The 27,369-nt window shown below is 36.7% G+C and overlaps 1 protein-coding gene across 20 annotated transcripts in view; it reads left to right on the forward strand.

Moving 5' to 3' along the window:
• The window catches only part of MEF2C (myocyte enhancer factor 2C), a 163,489-nt gene that overhangs the window by 69,975 nt on the left and 66,145 nt on the right, over positions 1 to 27,369 (forward strand). For all 20 annotated transcript variants that reach the window (XM_073014629.1, XM_007977837.3, XM_007977936.3 and 17 more), the window contains exon 3: positions 8,012 to 8,215. In XM_073014629.1, the coding sequence (XP_072870730.1) occupies positions 8,012 to 8,215 (204 nt within the window). The remainder of the gene's footprint in view (positions 1 to 8,011; positions 8,216 to 27,369) is intronic.

Here is a 27,369-nt window from a genome sequence, read left to right on the forward strand (position 1 = left end):
CTTCATTTGCACCAACAAACCCACACACAAAATTTGACCCAGTCCAGTTTTTCTCCTGATTAATTTTACCAAATGTAAGTTTTTACTGTAAGTTAAAATGATATACAAAAAAATAAAACAAGTATGTGAAATTGCCCTCTCTCAGTAGCAAACTTCTTGTTGACATAGTCTGAGCATCCATAGAAATTTATTTTCAGCTATTCATTTTGAATTATGAAAAACACTATAATTCCTCTGTTCATATATCTATTCATTCTATCAACATATATTTATTTAGCCAAGTATTATTATTGGATGTCACATTACAACAATGAACAAAAGATGGCCCAAGTACTCAAGAAAAGCTAGGATATAGCTAAGAGAGATACTCTAATCTAGACCTAAGTAAATAATGGTAACACAAGCTGACAGGTCCTAGGAGACCAGTCTTTTACAGTATGTTTCAAGGAGCGACCAAGCCTGGTGCATCAGAGAAGATACTACTTGCCTTGTAAAGTGTTTCACAGTTAACAAGTTAATTTACACTTGTATTATATCCCCTACTTGACCTCTCATAAAATTCTATATGATGCCTATTATTACCTCCACTTTCCAGGTGAGGAAACTGGGGTTCGAGTAAGTTAAGCCATTTTACACAAGGGCATACAGCTCATAAAAGGCAGAGCTGGGACTTGATTTTCAATTTTTATGTTTTTCTTTCTACATTGCACTGCCCCAGTCATGATGCATATATCCTGCTTCTTTAAAATTTATTTAATAATGTGAATTTTCTATTTTATCAATCTGGATAATTATTTTTCTGTGCATTTTCAGTACATCCATCATTTAATGTTGTCTACTCTAATTCTTTACAGTCTTTTGTGTCTCTTCTAGCCACAAAAAAGTTATTTTATTTCTTGAAATATGGAAATTAGAGGCAATAATGTATAGGTGGGATTGAGTAACTAAAACATAGGAGATTCTGTAGGGTGCATGCTTGGTGAACCATATTGCCATTGACTCTTAACTCAAAGCTCTATGATACCTAGGCATAGATTAAGAATATCTAAAAATTAGAATAAATATTTTAAAGGTCTCTAGTTCAACTTCCTGCTTAATTCAGGAACCCCTTCTACACCTTCCTTGATATGCAGCTGTATGTGAACATATTCAGAAATGAACTGCTTCCTGCTTGGTGAGACTAGGTCCACTCTTAGGCAGTTCTCATCACTAGATTTTCCCTTGTTTTGACCCTCTTTATGATTTTCAACAATGCTTACTAATTTTGCCTCTTCACATGGGCATATGCTTCAGACCTTAGAAAATGTTTAGCATTTCACTTTTAATTCTATTTTTTCTGAGTTATACATTCCAGATTCTCTCAATGGTTCCTCATGTAAAATTGTTCTCAGACCCTACATCAGTCTGTTTACCATCCTGTAGAGGCTCTAATTTTGTCAGTGCCTTCTTAAAATGTAACCTTCAGAACTGAACACACTACCAGAGATGGTTCTGACAAACAAAAAGATCAGTAGGATAATTAATTACCACTATAGAACACTAAAACTTTAGATCGTTTTCCAAAATTCCATAATTTTCTCCAACCTGACCTTTTGTAATTGTTTTTTTAAAAATATGAATGTGGACTTTAAAATTACCTCCATTTGAGTCATCTTGATTGTGACCCAGCTTTCTGAAGACTGTAGAAGGCGCTATGGATATAGACTCTTATCACCTACTGGGTTTGCTCAAGCACCCAGATTCACGTTGCATGCAGATCTGATAAGCCTGCCTTCCTATATCCCCCATCTAAACCAATGACAAAAATGTTTCCTGGGATGGGAAAAGTACTGAACTCCGTGGCACTTTACTAGAGACTTTTTGATAAACTTAACATTGATCAATTAAATCGGCCTCATTAATTATAGTTCATCAGCCATATTTAAATCAGCTAAATTACTACCATCCAGTCTCAAATTGTGCATGAGGATTTCATCACTTTTCCAAATGGTTATTCTTTGAAAATCTGAATTCATCAGAAAGTTCAATACATTTTTGTTGAACAAACTCAGTCATCCTGAATCCATGGATCCTCCCCATTCTTTCTGTATCCTGTGATTGTAAAATTAAATTTTTATCTTCAGACTTTTTCATCTTTCATGATGAGTCATCCAGGCAAGGGATAAAAAAGAAAAAACTTTTCTCTGAACTTTTTGAAGTATATTTTTCTTGAGGTCTACAGCATATTTACATGCATATTTCTCTCCAGATATCATTTACCTTCTTTATTATAAATTCCAAGATAGTATAATTACTTTATCTTAAGATTTGTGTCACTAATAAGCTAAACATTGTAGTAAAATAAAGGTATATGTGTCCAAAATATCTTATTTTTGGGAGATTAAATTATTTAAAAGGCAAGTAAAAAAGTGTCTACTCTAACATAAAATTATACTGAAACATTCAGACTTCAAAATAGAGTATTTCCATTCCATAATCCACTCATTCAGCAAAGGTTCATTGAGTGGCCACTGGTCAGAGTCTGTGAGAGGCCTGAGGGAGGGTCTTTGGGGAATTCAAGTCTGGCAGAAGGGAAAACTCATATACAACCAACTTTGTAATAGTGGAGTAAGTCTGATGATAAAGATTTGTAAAAAGTGCTGGAGGACTACAGTGAGAAAGGAATGAGTTTTATCTGAATGTGACAAGGAAAGCATCAAAGAAAGAAGTTGGCATTTAAACTAACCCTTACAGCATGATGGGAGCATCCAGTGGCCAGGTGGAAAAGGAGAGATGGGAGTAATACCACAATCAGCTTTCACCAAGTCAAGATTAGAAATAACCAGTAAGGTAGATTTCATTTCATACTCATCTTGACTGAATTTACATCTATTATTATTTTTCTAACTCAATAACTGAATTCACTCAACTCTAGATAAAAATACAAATTCAGATTATTAGACCTGACTGACTGAAAATATAACTTTGCTGGCCAAGTTATGCATTTTGTTCCAAATAAAGAAAATTCCTTTTAAACATTACGGAATTAAATGACTTTTTCTCCAGCCACAAGGAACTGATATGAACAAGGGAAATATTATTTTATATAATGGAACCCACAGTACCTAGCACAAATGTCTGACATAGAGAATATTCAATAAATATTGCTTAGCATAATGTTTGACATGCAGAAAATGCTCCATAAAACTTGGCCAAATTATTTTTACACTTTTTGTGAATAGACTTTCTTAAATTTTTAGTAACTGGTTTGTAAGGTGCTGTATTTAATGAATGTTTCTTTTCTCAAATTTCAAATTCTAATTTCTGTTTTTCCTTCATACCTAATAGATTCTAGAGTCATTATCAACATAAGATGTATGATATCTGTTCTTATTCTAGGATTTAAAAGTCAGGGCCACTATAAAACTTAACATACCATCATCACATTTGGGGCTATTTTAAGATGCAAAAAGATAAAGAAAAAACATAAAATAAAAAACTTACAGAGTAGGTCTGCTTTCTATGCTATATCACGCATTAAGTCTCTTTAATTTAATAACATGTTGACTTATGTACATCCTGGAAAAGAGTGACTCTTTGCCTAACTACTGTGAAAACCTCTTTCTGCCTCACCTAAGGTTCCAGACATGTTATTTAAAAAGAAATATGGACTTGTCCCCCATTACAAACTATTATCAAGTTAAGAAAAATGTAATCATCACAATGCATTATTTAAGTATAAAAGCTCAGAATTGAAATCTTTGTCATTGAGTGGCATATTTTAAATGAAGAGTAATATTCCAGATCTCTTTAGAAAGCCTAATGCTTAAAAATAATTTTATCTAACTATGAACAATGTGAAAAAGCATTATAAAATACATTTTGAGTATGCTATGAAGATTATGAACATAATGTAGAATTAAATTTAGGGCAATTAAGAGTAGATTTTGAAGATATTTTCTTACATGCTTTAATACAGTCATCATTTCAGTTTGCAGTTTTAAATTGCAGAAGAAGCTATATGCACTGACTTCTTTGACGGGTATTATTAAATAAGTATGCATTATCTAGCAGCCTATTTGGTTACACAAAAATTGAGGAGCACTAAAAGTAAACACAAATAGTGGTATTAATGATACTTCTGTACTGAAATGTACTTTGATTATGAGTGCTGTAACGTGCAAAATCCTGAGGTCTGAGTACAACAGAAACCATACTGTATTGAGACATTCCACATGCAGTTTGTGGTCATGAAGTCTGATTAAAAGTGGTTTTAGATATATGAAAGTAGTCTATGTCAATGCCTTCTGTAATGAACGTATTCTGTAGCCTATTTCACTAAATAAAATGCCAATATGCAGGTATAGTTTCATATCAAAATTGGATCTAAAAAAATATTAAAAGACATTCAGTACAGCTCTGTGTAATTAATGATATTATGTTTAATTATTCATTCCAAAAAGTTGGTTTTCAGCCCATCCTTAATATCAGTTATGACTCATCTGAATAAAACAGAATAAACTTTTCTTTTTTTTTTTTTTTTGAGATGGAGTCTCGCTCTGTCACCCAGGCCGGAGTAGTATGATAATCAGATATGAAAATAAAACACTGGCTATATTTTATCAGAAGTACTTTAGAAAGACAATCAATAAAGATGAAATAGAAGGTGAAACACTGACAATTACAAGAAAGAAGAATTATCCAAGTTGAAGCGTAAATAACGTAACTGAGTAAATATTGACTAGTTGATATGGGCTAGTAAATACCTAAATGCCTTATTTTCCAAAGGATGGTCACTACAGCTTTATCTTTCGATAGCTCAGTTTGATCTTTCTATCAATCATAATAACATCCTTGAATAGCCATAATTGGTAGACTCTTCAAGTCACCAAGATGAGTATATTCTGCTAGTTCTTTTTTTTTTTTTTTTTTTTTTTTTGGAGACGGAGTCTCGCTCTGTCGCCCAGGCTGGAGTGCAGTGGCGCAATCTCGGCTCACTGCAAGCTCCGCCTCCCGGGTTCACACCATTCTCCTGCCTCAGCCTCCCGAGTAGCTGGGACTACAGGCGCCCGCCACTGCGCCCGGCTAATTTTTTCTATTTTTAGTAGAGACGGGGTTTCACCATGGTCTTGATCTCCTGACCTTGTGATCCGCCCACCTCGGCCTCCCAAAGTGCTGGGATTACAGGCGTGAGCCACCGCGCCCGGCCTCTGCTAGTTCTTTTACAGTTAAATCAACTAAGGAATTTATGGGAACTAATATTTATTGAGCACCTACTCTAAGCATTATACTCAATACTATACACACATTATTGGATACAATCCTCACAACAACCCTAAGAGTAGGTATAAATCTCTGTTTTACAGATGTGAAAAAATCAAACTCAAAGAACTTTATTTAAAGTAAGGCGAGGCACAGTGGCTTATGCCTGTAATCCTAGCACTTTGAAAGGCTTAATTGGGAGGATCGCTTGAGCTCAGAAGTTTGAGACCAGCCCAAGTAACATATGGAAACCTCGTTTCTACTAAAAATAAATGAAAATAAAGATAAAGCCAGAACATGTTGGTGCAGGCCTGTAGTCCCAGCTACTCGGGAGGTTGAGGTAGGAAGATCATTTTACCCTGGGAAGTGGAGGCTGCAGTAAGCAATACTAGTACCACTACACTCCAGCCTGGGTGACAGGGGGAGACCCTGTCTCAAAAAACAAACAAAAAAGAAGTTTTTAAGTGAATGTCACATGACTTGCAAATGCAGCATTCAAATTCAGAGTTCTCTGAATACAAACCCTATGTTCTTTGCTTTCTACCATACTACCTTCAATGTCAATGTGATAATATAATTATTATTAAGTAAGGAATATATATATTGTTTAAAAAAGTTTGCATATGAGTTGTTAAAAACATTTCATGGCAAAATTTATCACATATATAACATACATCAACTTGTATCTTTCTAAAGACTTCACATAATAGTTTCCCCTATCATTTTTTTGTACCATAGATTTTTACCATGTGCCCATACATGTCTACTGGTCTAAGCACTGGGAATAAAGTAGTGAGCAAAATAAAAATGGCATGTGCCCTTGTGGGGCATGCACTGTAGTGGAAGAGAGGTTAAACAAATCACATAGGAAAATATACACAGTTTTGTATATTTTTAAATTTTGTATATTTTTGTATATATTTTGTATATTTTTGTGTATATTTTGTATATTTGAAAATATAAAATGTAATTGTAACATTAAGGAAAAATAAAAGGTGATAAGTAAGACAATAATTAACAAAATGTGGAGGAATGAAGAGACTGGGAAGTCAGGTTTTCTGTCTGCTAGCCCACACTCCTTGTCAACATAAATCTATTTAGTTGTAGGGGAGGGTGGGGAGTGGGAGAAGGAGGCGGACCGGGATTCAGAGTTCTCCCTGAGGTTTCTAGTTTGGCTGTCTGAGTTTATGGTGAGATGGGGACTCCAAAAGGGGTAACAGATTCTAGACTGAAGATAATGAGATTGAGCTTTGGAGGATTTGAGATTCCAGGATGTTTAGACAGGTGTGGAACTGGAGGACATGTATTGGGTGTCTGGAGACAAAAAGAAAGATGAAGGGTAGGAATATGCAATTAGGAATTACACACAAATCTGTGGTGGATAAAATGAGCTGGCCTCTGCAAGGTGGTTTGGATTTGAAGGTATGAAAATAAGTGTAAATAGTTCCTTCTGAAAACAATAGCTTAATTAAGTAAATTAGCTTTTCACAGAATATGTGCCTCAAAAACCTAGTTCTGAAGAGTGATAGTAAGTGATCCTCAAAATAAATAAACATGCAGAGAAACAAACAATATGTCAGCAATAGGTCTGAAAAGCAAGTTAAAGTTTAAAAGGTTTCGTAGCCTTTAACATACCAATGTGCCTCATTTTCCAAACATATTAGGCCATTGAACTTTTCTCTTAAGGAGTATTTTATAGGAACAGTACTGTACAGAATGAATACCTGCTGGGGAACAGTGGACCGTATAAAGGTTTATAATTAAGACTGTTCACACCTTTTCAGTATCCAGACTGGAGCAACAAGCTGAAGTTCAATTAAAAGAGAGTTGAAATTGGGAAGAGTGAAATATATTTTTGCATTTGGTAGGATTGGCAGGTAGGAAGTTTTCAAAGCCAGGGAGAGGGAGCGGTTGTAGACAGCTCATCAGGAAAAAGACAGTAGGAAGAGTGAGGCTTTGCAGTTTGAGATTAATTGAGGAAGGAACGATTCCAGGCAGGGAGATCATCTAGGACAGGAAGCTGCTAGGCTGTTCAAAGTTGAAATGATAAGGACATGAGTGATAGAGTCGCCTGGGAAATATTATGAACCTGAGAAATGCTTTGAGGAAAGGAATTATGGGTTTTGATAACAGATTAGATTAAAAGAAGAAAATGGTGGCATTAACAATACAGTTTCTGACCTGAGAGAAGAAGAAAGATACACAGAAGAATGAAACCAAAACCCTAAGCATATGATGGCTAACGGACTTCCCAATGCCCTGCTGGGTTTCTAGAAAACAGAATACGACATCGTCTGAGAGCACAGTCATCTTCACGTGTTTTCAATTAAATGACATGAGACTAGACAATTTTAACACCTGTTTGAACACAGATCTAAAATGCTAAGTTCGTAATGTCATGTCCACTCTTCAAATAGTCAAAAACAAACTCCAAACTAATTATTAATTGGGAAATGTTAACCATGCTGAAATTAATTTTTTTTTTTAAATCTTAACTTGCTCAAAGAAACATGACCAATTCCCTGGTCACCTTCATTAAAATACCCTATATTAAATCTTGCATTTACAGTCTCACATTCAGCAGCAAGCTAGAAATCACACATTTTCAAGTGATAAGCAGAAATTAATTTTAGATTTATTTGCTTTCTTTCGAAATGTGTTAGTGCCCAAGGGCTCTTACAACTACACACCATTGTTTTGTGAAGAAAAAGAAAAAACCACACATGCATGAATATTTTTTTTTAAATCTTGGCTGCTTTCTTTTTTCCAGGTAACATTTACAAAGAGGAAATTTGGGTTGATGAAGAAGGCTTACGAGCTGAGCGTGCTGTGTGACTGTGAGATTGCGCTGATCATCTTCAACAGCACCAACAAGCTGTTCCAGTATGCCAGCACCGACATGGACAAAGTGCTTCTCAAGTACACGGAGTACAACGAGCCGCATGAGAGCCGGACAAACTCAGACATCGTGGAGGTGAGAGAGCATGCGTGGTGAGCCCCAAGCCTCTGCAAGCCAGGGTGTTTGGACCTCCCCCTGGCACACACACATATACACATCATGTTCTTTTTCCTAAGATGTTCATAAAGTCCCATAGCTACACCCAGGATTATTATCGATCCCAATTCTTACTCCACCTTTTCTCTTCCCCTCAAAAGTTAGAGTGATAGGATGATAGAGACCGTGTAGATCTGGTCTTTGCTAGAAATCAAGTACCAGTGTCAAACTATTTGCTTCATCTTTTGCAAGTGGTCATTGTCCACGGCTGCATATCAGGACACCATGGTTGGAAACTCTTGCCAGGGAATAGCTCATCCATTTTTTAGAGACTTCTGATCATTTCTTTTAGGTATATAATAGTTTCCCCAGCATCATCAAAGAAAAAGTGTATATAAAAATGAACTCACCCCAACCTTACACTTTCAGTTTTTCGATTTATGCCTCTTCTTTGTAATTCATTATTCTGAATGCTTTCTTGGTGGAAGAGTAAAGGCAATTATTCTCCTAGAAATGTTTTTTCCTAAAAATTATATATTTTATATATCAATGAAAACTGTTAATATACACAGAATCAGAAATCAGATGAAAATGAATTTCTAAATGTTACCTCAGTGTTTAATCAATCTCAGATTTAAAAAATTGTTTTATTGTGCCAAAAATAAATGAGCATGATGTCAAAAGTAAAAAATGTTTTAGACATGTTAGCATAAGTAACATACCATACAGTTTTGGCTGGAACTTTTTAAAGATTTTCAGCATCTATCCTATTTAAATACTTTGTAGTGCCCTTCAAGAGCAATGACTAAGACTATGAAACCAAGAAGGAAGAGGTATAATAAGGATGGTTCCCATCTGCCTATTTTCTTTACCTATTTGTCTACTCTGGCTTCTCTAGATTGTGCCTGCTTTCTCAGAATGAAAAGAAAATTAATAAGTGTTTCAAAAGTATGTACTCAAGAGTCAGTTTGCCAGAGTACACGTCATTCTTGCCATTGCTTAGACTGGTTCCATATTGTGAAAAAAATGTAGTGCTAATCCTGATCAAATGAATATGCCTCCCACATCCATTTCCCTTTTACCTGTTACAGTTGTCTAAGACTAATTCTCATTTCTTTGTTTTTATTTGAAAGTTTTTCAAAAGTATTGAGCTGATTGTTATATTTTATTTTTGCCTAACAAGGCCAAGGAAATAATTTCAGAGAAACAAAAGTGAATGATAAATAGATCTAGTGTGATATGTGCTTAAAATACTAGGCATTATTTTAGTTTTTCATTGATAATTTGAATTATGTGCTTGCCTTGATCTTGAAATTTAAGATCACTGATAAAATTTACCTATGCATGTTAGTTAGTTTTTTATTTGCATATAAATGTGAAAGTACAAAAATACGAAGGTGAACACTGCTTGTGTGTGCACTAATACATATGTAAAATAAATTCAAAAAACAAAACACCTATTTACTCAAAACTCCCATCTCATTGCTAAAACCATTATAACAAAAGTCAGGGTAACAAAAGAATTTGAGTTGGAATTTATCATTAGACTGGAACTGTGCTAGTCCTTAATGTCGTGAAATGCAGTAGAACCATAATGAGCCAATTGAAAAATATGTTGACTTCTAAAATTTGCTTTCTTAAAGGAGTTTAAAACCCAGAACATTCATCTTCTGAGGGTTTTTCTTAGGAATATATTATATGACTTGAAGGCAACTTAAAACTTCATATATTGGCCAAGTGTGGTGGCTCACGCCTATAATGTCAACACTTTGGGAGGCCTAGGTGGACAGATTGCCTGAGCTCAGGAGTTTGAGAGCAGCCTGGGTAACATCGCAAAACTCCATCTCTGCAACAAAAAAAAAAATACAAAAATTTTTTGTATTTAGGCACGGTGGCACGCATGTGTGGCCCCAGCTACTTGGGGGGCCGAGGTGGAAAATGGCTTGAGCCTGAGAGGTCAAGGTTGCAGTGAGCCTAGATTGTGCCTCTGCACTGCAGCCTAAGTGACAGAGCAAGACCGTGTCTCTTTAACAACAACAACAACAAAACCCACTTCATATATTGTATGAAAACTTATTATTTTTTGATAGGTGGATATTTGAAAGTCAGACTTCTTTAAATGCCACAAAAACAGCACTGGGTTAAGAGTCATTGTTTTTCATTTGAATCCTTGTCTTGCACTTTTGTGCTGTGTGTCTAGTTGGGTACCCCTCTGGGCTGAAGTTTTCTCATGTCAAAAATGAAGGCATTGAATTTGAAAGCGCTTTTGCAAGATTATAATTTTTTTAAAAAAAGCAATACTTGTAGGCCGGGCGCGGTGGCTCAAGCCTGTAATCTCAGCACTTTGGGAGGCCTAGACGGGCGGATCACGAGGTCAGGAGATCGAGACCATCCTGGCTAACACGGTGAAACCCCGTCTCTACTAAAAAATACGAAAAACTAGTCGGGCGAGTGAGCCGAGATCCGGCCACTGCACTCCAGTCTGGGTGACCGAGCGAGACTCCACCTCAAAAAAAAAAAAAAAAAAAAAAAAAGTAATACTTGTAAAACGAGAGTAAAGAACCGGCTCCATTTTCTTGTTAACATCAATAGGTTAAATCTCTGAAAAAGACACCTCGAGGCTCCTGGGCCAAATCTAGAGATTCAATGACTCAGTTATTTGGATGAACATAACATGTAAGTCAAACATATTGTGGGTCCGTCCTGTTCAACTCCCAGAATTATGCATTCTTCACATATCTGGCTTTTCCACATTTTGGTAATAACAGAGATCGTGGAAAAAGAAGTAAGGTGGGACCACTAAGCTTGACAACATTTACATCATCTTCACGTGGAGTATTTTTCAAAGCGCTAATCACTGAAATTAGGATACTTGAGATACTTAGTGGAGGAGAGGGGATCTGGATTGGAAGTTGCATTTGTAAAAAGTTCTCCAAGTAGGCCGGGCGCGGTGGCTCACCCCTGTAATCCCAGCACTTTCGGAGGCCGAGGCGGGTGGATCACGAGGTCGGGAGATGGAGATCATCGGGGCTAACATGGTGAAACCCCGTCTCTACTAAAAATACAAAAAATTAGCCGGGCGAGGTGGCGGGTGTCTGTAGTCCCAGCTACTCGGGAGGCTGAGGCGGGAGAATGGCGTGAACCCGGGAAGCGGAGCTTGCAGTGAGCCGAGATCGCGCCACTGCACTCCAGCCTGGGCGACACAGCGAGACTCTGTCTCAAAAAAAAAAAAAGAAAGAAAGTTCCCCAAGTAATTCTTAGACACACTAAATTTGAAAACCTCTGCAGCACTAGTTCATAAATTGTGTTGGAGGCCAAAGACCTATGATACATCAGGGATTTGAATTCGTTCTTAGAATGGATTTAACATAAAGTTGAAAGTTAAGATAGTTTACTACTCCTGGGTAAAATTTTAAATCCTATTTATTTTAATTTAATGGAATACATTTAACTGAGTAAGTTTAATGAGGAGCATAATATGTTTCATGAAGGGTCATTAGTTTTATATTTCCCATTTGGACCATTACCCCTCTTCCTTACCCTCTAAAAACAGTTTACTCACATGAAGAAAAGGTATGGGGAGAAATAGAAATAATAAAAGTTCTAGCATTTAGACAGAAATACAAATTTCTGGACCATACCAGAGTAGTGCTACGGGGTCATAGGAAACTGTGCAGTGCGTGGGTGTTGAAAAAGATTCCTTCTTTTAGCAAAAAAGCTCTGCGTAATTGTCATGTCTTTGCTTGATAATTAACACTACTCCAACAATGGCACAAAGACTCACAAAGGCTTAACAGACAGACTGAGATCAGTTTTTTTACTATTATATTGTAATGCAGCTTGAATATCTGTTTAGATACAATATATAAATATGCCAGATTTAGTAAATGTGTTAAAATTTTAATCCATTGGTTAAAAAACAAAAACAGTTATTGTATTAAAAGCACTTCCTTTGAAGAAAGTCCATTTTACTTAATTCTGACAAGTATACTGGGATATTTACCCAAAATGCTAGCTTGTCAGACTGTTGAAATTCAGTTGGGAATCTGATGGCGTTAAGGAACTGCTCCCTTCACTGCTTGTTCACTAGCTCCATTCTTCATTCTCTTAGCTGTATAAGACAGCAAACCCTACCAGTTTATGTTGGGCTCTGTTCCTGGAAGAAGATGTGGTTGTTGAGTACTTGAGGATGATCTGAAGACTCAGATCCCACAGGACATGCTTATAGGCCATTGCTTCACTTAGCAATGATGTACCAAGCTCCATTCATGCTCAGAACTGTGCAAGAGACTCTGAAACAGCAGGAGACTGGCATTCTTGTTAAGGATGTAAAACATATATGCAAAAAAATGAGCTTGGGAACAATTGGATGGCAAAGGAACAATAACCTCATTAATGCAGTATAAGCTGCTGAAATGAAGGCATAGGCTAAACAATTCAACAGAACTCATTCAGCCAGGTCATGTGTTTTTCCAGAGCATTCCAGGTGATCCTTGGAGTGACAGGACTCCCAGACAGGTTATCTCCATATCCAGCACATGTTTTGTAACCACAAAATCCTTATGGGAGTATCACTTAGCACCCAGCCAGGAAGGAATCTCTCATCCCTTCAGTGAACTCAGTGATTCTAATGAGCTACTCATTCAGTCTGGGCCCGCAGTCCAGTGATTAAGTGTGGAAAGGGAATAAAACACAAGGCCCTTTGCTGCTCTCTAGGAAATTCAGAGATGGATGTAACTCCTGCGGAAGAAACCTTTGATTCACAACTGTCTCAATAGAGGATTATTGGTTTTTCTTTTTAGAGGAAGAATGTGTGTGTGTCTGTGTGTCTGTGTGTGTGTGAGAGAGAGAGAGAGAGAGAGAGAGAAGGAAAGAGGAAGGGGGAGATGGAAAGAGAGAAGATGAGAGATGAGAGAGAGATTATATTTACCTGAAATTTTATTATTTTGGAAATTTTATTTGCTGTCACTTGAATCCTGACTTCTGTTTTGATTTGGAGACATCTAAGAACAGTTGCTGCAGCAAAATGTTTTCTGCACAGTAATAATTAAGGCCTAAATTGGGATGGGAAAATACCTTAAAATAGTTTATAACTTGTATAGCTTCACAATGCTGATGAAAGTTATCAACGAGCTAAGTGCTCTTACATAGTTTAGTGAAAATACTGAGTACAATTTTTGTTGAAAAGCAAATGCAGCAAATAGCAGAATTGGACTTCTTTACAAACTCAGTATCACAAAATTTGGAAATGGATGTAAATGTGAAAATATGTCTACTTTACTTGAGCATTCATTATATCTAATTAGCTTCTAATTTTATACTTATAAAAATATAGATGTAAAGCCACTGTAACCAGACTGCCTCTCTAGATTCTTCCTCTCTGGGCAGAGCATCTCTGAAAGAAAGGAAGCAGCCCCAGTCAGGGGCTTATAGATAAAACTCACATCTCCCTGGGACAGAGCATCTAGGGGAAGGGACAGCTGTGGATGCAGCTTCAGCAGACTTAAATGTTCCTGCCTCCTGGCTCTAAAGAGAGCAGCAGATTTCCCAGCACAGTGCTCAAGCTCTGCTGACCCCCGTGCTTCCTGACTAGGAGTCACCTCCCAGGAGGAATCAACAGACACCTCATACAAGAGAGCTCCAACTGGCGACTGGTGAGTGCCACTCTGGGATGAAGCTTCCAGAGGAAGGAACAGGCAGCAATCTTTGCTGTTCTGCAGCCTCTGCTGGTGATACCCAGGCAAACAGGGTCTGAAGTGGACCTCCAGCAAACTCCAGCAGACCTGCAGCAGAGGTGCCTGACTGTTAAAAGGAAAACTAATCCAAAGGTCACCAACATCAAAGACCAAAGGTAGGTAAATTCACGAAGATGAGGAAAAACCAGTGTAAAAAGGCTGAAAGTTCCAAAACCCAGAATGGCTCTTCTCCTCCAAAAGATCACAACTCCTCTCCAGCAAGGGAACAAAACTGGAAGGAGAATGAGTTTGACAAATTGATAGAAATAGGCTTCAGAAGGTGGGTAATAACAAACTCCTCCGAGCTAAAGGAGCATGTTCTAACTCAATGCAAGGAAGCTAAGAAACTTGATAAAAGGTTAAACGAATTTCTAACTGGAATAACCAGTTTAGAGAAGAACATAAATGACCTGATGAAACTGAAAAACACACACAAGAACTTTGTTAAGCATACACAAGTATGAATACCCAAATCAATCAAGCGGAAGAAAGGATATAAGAGATTGAAAATCAGATTAATGAAATAAAGCATGAAGACAAGATTAGAGAAAAAGAATGAAAAGGAATGAACAAAGCCTCCAAGAAATATGGGGCTATGTGGAAAGACCAAACCTACGTTTGATTGGTGTACCTGAAAGTGACGGGGAGAATGTAACCAAATTGAAAAACACCCTTCAGGATATTATCCAGGAGAATTTCCCCAACCTAGCAAGACAGGCCAACATTCAAATTCAGGAAATAAAGAGAAGACCACAAGATACTCCTCGAAAAGAGTAACCCCAAGACACATAATCATCAGATTCACCAAGTTTGAAATGAAGGAAAAAATGTTAAGGGCAGCCAGAGAGAAAGGTCGGGCTACCCACAAAGGGAAGCCCATCAGACTAACAGTGGATCTCTCAGCAGAAACCCTACAAGCCAGAAGAGAGTGGGGGCTGATATTCAACATTCTTAAAGAAAATAATTTTCAATCCAGAATTTCATATCCAGCCAAACTAATCTTCATAAGTGAAGGAGAAATAAAATCCTTTACAGACAAGCAAATACTGAGAGATTTTGTCACCACTAGGCCTGCCTTACAAGGGATCCTGAAGGAAGCACTAAATATGGAAAGGAAAAACCGGTACCAGCCACTGCAAAAACATATCAAATTGTAAAGACCATTGACACTTTGAAGAAACTGCATCAACTAATGGGCAAAATAACCAGCTAGCATGATAATGACAGGATCAAATTCACACATAACAATATTAGCCTTAAATGTAAATGGGCTAAATGCCTCATTTAAAAACACAGACTGGCAAATTGGATAAAGAGTCAAGACCAATCTGTGTGCTGTTTTAGGAGACCCGTGTTACATGCAAAGACATACATAGGCTCAAAATAAAGGGATAGAGGAATATTTACCAAGCAAATGGAAAGCAAAAAAAAAAAAAGCAAGGGTTGCAATTCTAGTCTGGGATAAAACAGACTTTAAACCAACAAAGATCAAAAAAGACTTAAGAAGGGCATTACATAATGGTAAAGGGATCCATGGAACAAGAAGAGCTAACTATCCTAAATATATATCCACCCAATACAGGAGCACCCAGATTCATAAAGCAAGTCCTTAAAGACCTACAAAGAGACTTAGACTCCCACACAATAATAGTGGGAGACTTTAACACCCCACTGTCAATGTTAAAGAGAACAACGAGACAGAAAATTAACAAGGATATTCAGGTCTTGAACTCAGCTCTGGACCAAGCAGACTTAATAGACATCTACAGAACTCTCCACCCCAAATCAACAGAATTCAGCATTCTTGTCAGCACCATATCACACTTATTCTAAAATTGGTATAATTGGAAGTAAAACTCTCCTCAGCAAATGCAAAAGAACAGAATTCATAACAAACAGTCTCTCAGACTGCAGTGTAAGCAAATTAAAACAGGGTTAAGAAACTCACTCAAAACCACACAACTACTTGGAGAATGAACAATCTGCTCCTGAATGACTACTGGGTAAATAATGAAAATAAGGCAGAAATAAATAAGTTTTTTGAAACCAATGAGAACAAAGACATAGTGTTCCAGAATCTCAGAGACACAACTAAAGCAGTGTTTAGAGGTAAATTTATAGCACTAAATGCCCACAGGACAGAGTGAGAAAGATCTAAAATCTACACCCTAACATCACAATTAAAAGAACTAGAGAAGCAAGAACAAATAAATTCAAAAGCTAGCAGAGGACAAGAAATAACTAAGATCAGAGCAGAACTGAAGGAGATAGAGACACGAAAAACCCTTCAATCAATCAATGAATCCAGGAGCTGATTTTTTTAAAAGACTTACGAAATAGACCACTAGCCAAACCAATAGAAAAGAGAGAAGAATCAGATGCAATAAAAAATGATAAAGAAGATATTACCACTGATCCCACAGAAATACAAACTACCATCAGAGAATACTATAAACACCTCTATGCAAATAAACTAGAAAATCTAAAAGAAATGGAAAAATTCCTGGACACATACAGCCGCCCCAGACTAAACCAGGAAGAAGTCGAGTACTGAATAGACCAATAAACAAGTGCTGAAATTGAGACAGTAATTAATAGGCTACCAACCAAAAGAAGTCCAGGACCAGGCGGATTCACAGCCAAATTCTACCAGAGATACAAAGAGGAGCTGGTATCATTCCTTCTGAAACTATTCCAGATAATAGAAAAAGAGGGACTCCTCCCTAACTCATTTTACGAGGCTAGCATCATCCTGATACCAAAACCAGGAAGAGACACAACAAAAAAAGAAAATTTCAGACCAATATCCCTGATGAACATTGATGTGAAAATCCTCAATAAAATACTGGCAAACCAAATCCAGCAGCACGTCAAAAGCTTATCCACCACGATAAAGTCAGCTTCATCCCTGGGATGCAAGGCTGGTTAAACATATGCAAATCAACTAACATAATCCATCACATAAACAGAACCAAAGACAAAAACCACATGATTATCTCAATAGATGCAAAAAAGGCCTTCAACAAAATTCAGCACTCCTTCATGCTAAAAACTCTCAATAAACTAGGTATTGATGGTATTGATGGAACGTATCTCAAAATAATAAGAGCTATTTATGAAAAACCCACAGCCAATATCATACTGAATGGGCAAAACCTGGAAGCATTCCCTTTGAAAACCAGCACAAGACAAGGATGCCCTCTCTCACCACTCCTATTCAACATAGTATTGAAAGTTCTAGCCAGGGCAATCAGGCAAGAGAAAGAAATAAAGGGTATTTAAATAGGAAAAGAAGAAGTCAAATTGTCTCTGCAGGTGACATGATTGTATATTTAGAAAACCCCATTGTCTCAGTCGAAAATCTCCTTAAGCTGATAAGCAACTTCAGCAGTCTCAGGATGCAAAATCAATGTGCAAAAATCACAAGCATTCCTATACACCAGTAATAGACAAACAGCCAAATCATGAGTGAACTCCCATTCACAATTGCTACAAAACGAATAAATACCTAGGATTACAATTTACAAGGGATGTGAAGGACCTCTTCAAGAAGAACTGCAAACCACTGCCCAAGGAAATAAGAGAGGACACAAACAAATGGAAAAACATTCCATGCTCATGGATAGAAAGAATCAATATCGTGAAAATGGCCATACTACCGAAAGTAATTTATAGATTCAATGCTATCTCCATCAAGCTACCACTGACTTTCTTCATAGGATTAGAAAAAACTACTTTAAATTTCATATGGAACCAAAAAAGAGCCTGTATAGCAAAGACAATCCTAAGCAAAAAGACCAAAGCTGGAGGTATCACGATACCTGACTTCAATCTATATTACAAGGCTACAGCAACCAAAACACCATGATACTGGTACCAAAACAGATATACAGACCAGTGAAACAGAACGTAGGTCTCAGAAATAAAGCCACACATCTACAACTATCTGATCTTTGACAAACCTGACAAAAACAAGCAGTGGGAAAGGATTCCCTATTTAATAAACGGTGCTGGGAAAACTGGCTAGCCACATGTAGAAAGCTGAAACTGGACCCCTTCTTTACACCTTGTACCAAAAATAACTGTAGATGGATTAAAGACTTAAACATAAGGCCTAAAACCATAAAAACCCTAGAAGAAAACCTAGGCAATACCATTCAGGCCATAAGCATGGGTAAAGACTTTATGACTAAAACAACAAAAACAATGGCAACTAAAGCCAAAATTGACAAATGGGATCTAATTAAACTAAAGAGCTTCTGCACAGCAAAGGAAACGGTCATCAGAGTGTACAGGCAGCCTAAAGAATGGAAGAAAATTTGTGCAATCTATCCATCTCACAAAGGGCTAATATCCATAATCTATAAGGAGCTTAAACAGATTTACAAGAAAAAAACAATCCATCAAAAAGTGGGTGAAGGATATGACCAGACAGTTCTCAAAAGAAGACATTCATGTGACCAACACACATATGAAAAAAAAACACATCATCACTGGTCATTAGAGAAATGCAAATCAAAACCACAATGAGATACCATCTCACGCCAGTTAGAATGGTGATCATTAAAAAGTCAGGAAACAACAGATGCTGGAGAGGGTGTGGAGAAATAGGAATGCTTTTATACTGTTGCTAGGAGTGTAAATTAGTTCAACCATTGTGGAAGACAGTGTGGTGATTCCTCAAGGATCTAGAACCAGAAATACCATTTGACACCAGCAATCTCATTACCGGGCATATAACCAAAGGATTATAAATCGTTCTACTATAAAGACACATGCAGACCTATGTTTATGGCAACACTATTCACAATAGCAAAGACTTGGAACCAACCCAAATGTCCATCAGTAAAAGACTGGATAAAGAAAATGTGGCACATATACACCATGGAATACTATGTAGCCATAAAAAAAGATGAGTTCATGTCCTTTGCAGCGACATGGATGAAGCTGGAAACCATCATTCTCAGCAAACTAACAGGAATAGAAAACCAAACACCGTATGTTCTCACTCGTAAGCGGGAGCTGAACAATGAGAACACATGGACTCAGGGAGGGCAACATCACACAGCAGGGCCTGTTGTGGGGTGGGGGGCCAGGGGAGGGATAGCATTAGGAGAAATACCTAATGTAGATGACGGTTTGTTGGGTGCAGCAAACCACCATGGCACGTGTATACCTATGTAACAAACCTGCATGTTCTGCACATGTATCCCAGAACTTACCAAAGTAAATAAATATATGTGTACAAAATTATTTGTATGTGCTATATAGATAAGTATTATGCAAGGATACTTAAGAGAAAAAGACAGATTCAATTATCTAATCATTTGCAGATTTTCCTTCTTTCAGTCATTGATTGAACAAAAAGTAGTTGAATTCCTGCTCTGTGTTATATGCTGTGAAATGCCTGGAGATACAGATATAACCAAGGCCCCTCAAGGACTCACGGTCCTTAAGTTGGCTCACAAGGCCATGCATGATATGATCGCTGTATTTCTCTTACTCTTCAGCCTCACTGTTTGCAATTTCCCTGCCAACAACCTGCCCTTACCACCCCCATCCTATATTTAAGCCACACTGAACATATGTACATTCTTCAATCTCTCCAAGCTCTGTTTTGTCTTAAAATTCCTTACTGGATCTCTGCTTGGCTGTTACTTATCCTTCACTCAAGTCAGGTCCCAATTTATACTTCGGAAAGTCATCCTTGAAGCCCCCATAACTTGTGTTAGGGGCTTCCCCTGTGTTACAGTCATCATTTGTTCTCTTTCCCATCAGAGCACTGTTGAAGTGTTATCCAATTGCCTGTCTCACACTAGATTCTAAACTCCCAAAGGGCAAGGGACTGTACATCATATTCCCGGTGCTTAACATGAGGTCTAGAGAGTGTTACCTCCTCAGAATATATTTATAGAATAAACAAACAGGAAAGACCGACATACAACCAAGTGATAATCATGTGGCATAACATTGCACATTTAAAGTATGAAAAGATGTGTTTATAGTTCCAATGAAACAATTCATTAAATTTTGATAAGAGTTTATCAAAGCACAATTTAAAAACACTCAAGTAATCTAAGTCCGTACTCTCCAATATAGTAGCTACTAGGATCATGTGACTATTTATATTTAAATGAATTAAAATTAAATAAAATGTCCAATTCAGTTCCTCAGTTGCATTAGCCACATTTCAAGCATTCAGTAGTCATGTGTGGCTAGTGGCTACTGAATTAAACAGGGAAGATATAGAACAGAATGCATTGATCATCACAGAAAGTTCTATAAGACAGCACTGGTCTAGACTGAAATATGAAGAGGGAAATATTTAAACAAACTGTGTTTAATTAATTAATAATTAAATTAATACCAAAATTAATTATTCAATATTAAATTTGAGGAGTTACTTCGGAAGTGACTAACTGTGTACCCTGTGATTTTGGAATTCAGAGCATAAATGTTCACTTCGAGAGACTCTGACCTGGAGCTAAACACTCATCATAAAACTAAAAGCATACTTTACCCCTAACCCATAACCACAGAGTCAATCAGTAAACTTATGATCTGGTCAAAAAGCACTTGCAAGTTGTTCAGGCTGACAGGGAGCATTAACTGTGTGAGCTGGGTGATGTCTACTGTATTTTTTTTTAACTTGAAGCTTATGAACGGAAAGATGATAGTTCTGTCTTATCACTATTTTTAATTTACTTGAAGCAACATTGAACCGGTATTTATCTATATAATTAGTAAGTTAATTTCTCCAGAAAAGTATTTTTCATTATGAAAAAGTTTAGAGAAATAGTATTCTTGAGATACATTACAAATCCTTCTTAGGTTTACTATAAAATATAATTGATATAGATCTTATTGCTGGTGACTCAGTAAGCCTACCCTGCCCTCTGGTAAGCCAAGTATATAATTGCTTTTCAATACATGGTATTGAAAAATTAACAAAGTATTAGTATCTTCCATAAAGATTTAAACCTTCTGTGTTGAGGCTTCTGAGGGAAAAGGGGAAAAAGAGATTTTGTTATTAAAAATGTTTTTTATTTTCCTGAATTTTAATGTAATTTTGTTTATATGTCTTTAAAAGACTTTTATTAGTACCTTTAAATAATATTTTTATTTGTTCCCCAAAGTCTTAAGAAATGAGTCTAAAATTTTTTAATGTATTCATATTTCTCATAACTATACCACAATGATTTATATAGATCAAATTTGAAGAGCCATTTCTTTTTTAAAAATAATCCTCTTGCTTAATTTATATGTTTTGTAAACATGAAGAGCTGCTTCACATCTCATTTATTAAGAAAATAATCATTGTTGAACAAATAATAATGTAAGGCAATAAAACTGAACTTCCTCTAGTCTCTGTTATTACACAGCTCTAATAGTTTGCAGTCATTAGTATGAACACAGTGAGCAGATAATTACTTAATAATAGTAGAAGCAGAAAAGTCAGGGTTCAAAATATAGACTTTTATCAGTAATATAATTTCTTTATCAATATTAATCATTACCATTTTATCATCATTATTATTTTACATGAACCTTCCTGAACTAGAGCAAACCAAAGATCTCATGTGATCTCTCTTCCCCTGACTCCCACCATACCTGTAAATGAAAGGAGAAAAATATATAGCCTGGATGATAATTGTCCATTTTTAATGATATTTACAAATTTCATGGCATATGGTACTTGGTGGTAAGCGGCATATTTGAACCAAATGTTACATTCTAGCCATTGATATCATCTAAGTAAAAGTAGCATTGGTTTTAAAAGGTGTCAAGTAAGAATCAAAGTGTAGAACATTCTTACTTCCTCAGGAAAAGTTACTGAATATATAGCCATGAAATAGTCAAAAGTAAAGTTTTAAGAATGATTCTGAACTTTGCCTAGAAGCAGAATTCTAAGATGATGACTCTTTTCATTAAGGAGTGTTTATTATTTTAATTTCTTCACTCCACTGTTGGTTTTGGGGATTTTGTTTTTGTTTTGTCTAATTACAAATCCCTCTCCTTTCCCTGAAGGACACGATGAAGCTTTGTTCATCTCTGTACCTCCAGCTGCCAGCTCAATGCCTAGCATATTGTGGACATTCAATATATAGCAACCTACTGATGATCATTAGCATGAATAAAATTTTTAAATATACAGTTTTTCTTTGGTGAGATCTGATGTGTTCTAATAATAAAAGTGAGAATCTTTCAAGTCAGCCAGAGTGAATAAATGTTGTTTTGCATCAAAAATAAATAATTAATTAAATCACAAGGCACAGGAAGCCAAGTAGAAGTATTGCTTGTGGTGCTGGTGGAAAGTAAAGGACTTCCAGAGCAAGGTACAGTATTTTGATTCCTGGAGGAGAGAGAAGAAACCTGTTAGTGCTTTGGCCAGTATTGGGCAAGAGGGATCAACAGGTCTCAAATGAAATGCCTGTGGCCCTGTCTGAATCACCAGAGTATCTTGCTAAAATGCTGATTCTAACTCAGTGGGTGTGGGGCAGGGCCCAGGATCCTGTATTTCTGGCCAGGTGATGCTGATGCTGCTGGTGGAGTAGCAAGGATCTAGATTTCCTTTTCCAAACATGTATTTCCTTCTCCATGGAATTTGAAAGTGTGTCTGTAATCTATTTCCTCTTTGTAATTTTATGGAGGGTTAGAATCGTACTATAAAACAGGTTCTTACAACTGAAATTCAATGAAACTAATTCTTGAAAGGAAGTGTCTTAGGTTTTTCTGAAAGTGTGATATATTAATAAAAGGCCCATCACTACCCAGTGAGGTGGGACTCTGGAATATTTCACTCCTTAGTGGGTGCCCATCACTTGATACTGGCTGCCTGGAGCACACAGTTAAGGAAGATGCTGAGTCCAAGTCCACATATTCAGGAACTGTAATGCGATTGGTTAGGGGCATGTGCCTTGGGTGCAGGGAGGTAGTGCTAGCCATAACTTGGTCAAAATAATCAATAGGACATTCTGGGAAAAGACTTAATCAAACTCAGTCATTAAAAGGACTGTAATTAGGTAAGTGCTGCATACATGTACAACAGATTAAGTAGACAGATTATATTATTGGAAATATATCCCATTTTATAGCTATTTGACATATTATCCAGTCATGTCTCGATGGTATTTAGTGTATTCTGTGCTACTCTGAAATTTAACCACCTGGAAGAAGATATGAATAAGAAAAAAAAAATCTCTGTCAATTATTTCTAAAGGTCATAGAGTTAATGACTAGCTGGGAGGTTAATTAGATTCTGAAAACCTCTTCATATCAATTAAATCTCTTATCTTTATGTTTTAGTAAATAAACTCAGTAACTATTTAGAGCTACTGTTCTAGGGTAAGAAACGTTGTAAACAGTAAAACTACACAATGGGTGTTTGGGTTTTTTCCTCACATTAAAAAAAAAAAAAAAAATTATAGCAGGCATGGTGGCTCACACCTGTAATCCCAGGACTTTGGGAGGCTGAGACAGGATGATTACTTGAGCCTAGGAGTTCAAGAAAGACCAGTCTGGGCAACATACAGAGACCCCAACTCTACAAAAGTAAAAATAAATTAGCTGGGTGTGGTGGTGCATACCTGTACTCCCATCTACACAAGAGACTGAGGTCGGAGAATCACCTGAGCATGAGAGGTTGAGGCTCCAGTGAGCCATGATCATGCCACTGTACCCAGCCTGAGTGACAGAGCAAGACTCTATCTCAAAAAAAAAAAAAAGTATTACAAAAAAGTAGATATATGAATTAATAATAGTAACTTATATTAATAATGGTAACTTATTTTATAATTTCTGAATTAGATACTTTATTTTTCAAAAGTAAAAGCGTGCATATTACTATTTAATCATAAACAAGTTCCATCACTATGCTGTCAAGGAGGAAACCATTTCATAGAAAAACAGACCAAAGTTACCCTATGAATTAGCTACTACTAATCTAAAGCCAACTTCACTCTCAGTTACTATTTCAATAGGACAGAAGTTGATTGATTGACTCTGCGGTTAGTTCCAGAAACCCAACCCTTTTCAAAGTTACTGTACACATTTGTAAATAAATGGTATATTTAGCATCTATACTATGACAATTATAAACTCATTTCTGTCATGTGAATTTTCTTTGGATAATATAACCAGACCAGATCAAAAGACGTAGATCTGCATTAATCTGTAAAGTAGCCTAGCCACGTGTGGCTATATAAATACAAATATAATTTAAATTACATAAAATTAAAAGTTCACTTTTCAGTCTCACTATCCACATTTCAAGTGCTTAATAGCAAGATGTGACTAGTGGCTTCCAAATATAATTGTCCATTATGAAAGAAACCCTCTGTTGGACAGTAAATGATGAAACTGGTGAATCTAGTGCTCTCTTTCATTCAAATCACTGGCATGGGCTGGGCGAGGTGGCTCATGCCTGTAACCCCAGCACTTTGGGAGGCCGAGGCAGGCAGATCATTTGAGGTCAGGAGTTCAAGACCAGCCTGGCCAATATGGTGAAACTCCATCTCTACTAAAAATACAAAAAAAAAAAAATTAGCCAGGAGTGATGGCACACGCCTGTAACCTCAGCTACTTGGGAGGATGAAGCAGGAGAATTGTTTCAGCCCGGTAGGTGGAGGTTGCAGTAACCTGAGATTGCACCACTGCACTCTAGCACTCCAGTCTGGGCAACAGAGTGAGACACCGTCTCAAAAAATAACTAACTAACTAACTAAATAAATAACTGGCATGATGGTTAACAGATACAGCCCAATAAAGGGTACATAAACTGGAGAGGTTACACCTGGCTACTTCACCTTTCATTCCTGCAGCGGGCATTTATGACATGCCCACTGTGCGCCAGTCAGGACCTGAGCCAAGGCAGAGAAACCCAGCAAGAAAAGTTGAATCACTCAGTCAGCATTTACTCCAAGGAACAGAATATTTGTTAAAGTCTATGTGATTTTGTGGAGAAAGACGAGAAAACGGAGGGATCACTGAAGCTGGAATTGCCCTGAGGAAGAAGAGAACATGGAAAAGGGAGAAGAAAAATGAGTAGTAAGGACGTAGAAATAAGCTAAGTCCCTTGTGAACTTTTCCAACAGGAAAGAAAAGATCATGCATGCACACGGTTTTGATTTTTCCTAATTAGTATGTGTGGAATTTTATCTTCATCCAGGCTTCATGATTGGTTTTCCTTAACTGTAGTTGTTCTGAATTAATTTCGTGTGGGGGGAAAGAAAGCTACATAGTGATTTTCCTAAAGAATATTGTTGAAGCATTTTTATGAGAGTTCGTCTTTTAAATTTTACTTCTAGGATATAGGACTTTAAAAGCTCCACAGATTTGAAACAAAGATGGATATTAAAAATTCAGTTCCAGTGATAGCAACATCACAGACTCTCATTCTCTAACGGAGGGCGAGTTATGTAACCTTGCTGGGCTTTAGGTTCCTCCTGAGTTAATGTTGTCTGCCCTGAGCTCCTCACAGGGCTGTCATGAAGATGGCAGGTTATACAGATGTCAGAGTCCATTGTCAACTCTTATAAAAAGTTAGTTTTATTTTCAAAGTCAAGAGAAAAAGTTCAGAGAAGAAAAAATGTTAACCAAAAGAGAGAGAAGACACAAATTCTTAATTTGCGATTACATAGTTTATGCTAATAAGTATATTATTTGTAAATATTGAATTATTATATAAATAACTGCAGCATTTTACCTAAATTAAAAAGATCTAACAAAGGTCAACGAATTGATTTTTTTTCTTTTCCACAAGTATTTATGAAGTGTATGTGCAAAGCATGGTATTCACGACCCTCCAGGGCCAGTAGCAGTCCATGGTGGACAGAATATACACAGTGTTTGTTCTCTCATTCAGTAGATATTGATGGACATGAAGATCATTGCTAAGCGTTCTGCCAGTTACTGGTGATGCATCTGTGATTATCGTACCCAATGATCTGAACCATAATAAGATACAGACAAAGTACAGTGGGCTAACAGAGGAGAAGGAAAGCAATTACAACTGTGGGCACCTGAAAAATCTTACTGTAGACTTCAGGTGAAGGTACGGCCTTGAATAAGTAGAATAATTTGATATACTAAGCCAACCTGAGAATAGTTTTTCCCATTTAAACTAAAAGTAAGACTGATAAATGTAATTATATGTGGACATTAAATGCATATATGTGTATATATATACATACATGTATGTAGTATGTATATGTAGCAGCCTTTTTGTTGTTTTTTGTTGGGACTGGATTTTTTAATGTACGGTTTTTCTATAAACAGATGGTTATAGTTTCTAGAGAAATTCCATAGAATACAAATGTTAGAAAGATGCAGTCAATTTAATTGCCTTTAAGCTTAATAAAAGGTTCAACCTTAAAGTTGCATCCCACATCCTTAGTTTAACTTTACAGATGAGATTTTTTTTCCCCTCTCTAAATTCTAAAACATGATACATCTGGCTGAGAGGCTGGAAAATTGTTACATGCCTGTGCAACATTCTTACAACCTAATCAGTTCTTTAACTTTTCTCACAGTTTAATCATTGGAGAATGTTCTTTGTTTTTGTAGTCACTGTTTCACATAGTAACAGCTTGTTGTATTTTGGTCTGTTTGCCAGAGGGTAGGTTTATTTTTAAAACCCTGAACTCTGAATTTTTCTTTATTTTTCCAAGATTGAAAGCAGCTGAAATGCCTGGAGTTACAGGTTGAAGGCTGCTTCACAATATGTGGAGGAAGCTTCTTTCCCTCCTCCCTTTGTGTGTGTGTGTGTGTGTGTGTGTGTGTTTTAATTTTTCCCTAACAAATGTCTTCTAACTGGTAGTTGTCTAAAAATAGAAAACTGCTTAACTAAAAATAGCCTGGCTCTCAGTCGTGCCAAGGAAAATGGAGAGGAATAGGCGTGGAATAGAAGGCTGAGTAATCCAGTTCTATTCATTCAGAGAAACCTTTGAGAATGCGGGCGATGATAAAGTGCCCTCAAAAAACCACAGGCCCGACTCTCTCTTCAGACTTCTAGGTGCCAATAAACATTTTAGCCCCAGGATACTTTTTTTTTTTTTTTTCCTCATAGGTTGTAAACATTTTCTGAAAGACAAGGCTTTGTTTCAGGGAACCTGACAAACTGCCATAAATAACTAACTTTCCTAAGGTCTTAAAAATTCATACTTGTAAGATGTATTTTAAAAGAGAATCTTCAATGAAAGTATTGTAAAATAATGTACATCGTGCAATAATTAACAGAGGAAACTCTGTTATAATAAAAACCACTTAGCTGCTTGCAATTAAACGCAAAACTTTAAGGAGTTTCACAGCGAGAAAACTATTCCTGTGACTCATTGTAGCTTCAGAGAGCAGCTGACTCATTTTAGTTTAGCTCCCTGAGACATGAAATTCTCTTGTTCA

Source organism: Chlorocebus sabaeus, chromosome 4 (assembly GCF_047675955.1).
Source record: "Chlorocebus sabaeus isolate Y175 chromosome 4, mChlSab1.0.hap1, whole genome shotgun sequence".
Taxonomy (NCBI): domain Eukaryota; kingdom Metazoa; phylum Chordata; class Mammalia; order Primates; family Cercopithecidae; genus Chlorocebus; species Chlorocebus sabaeus.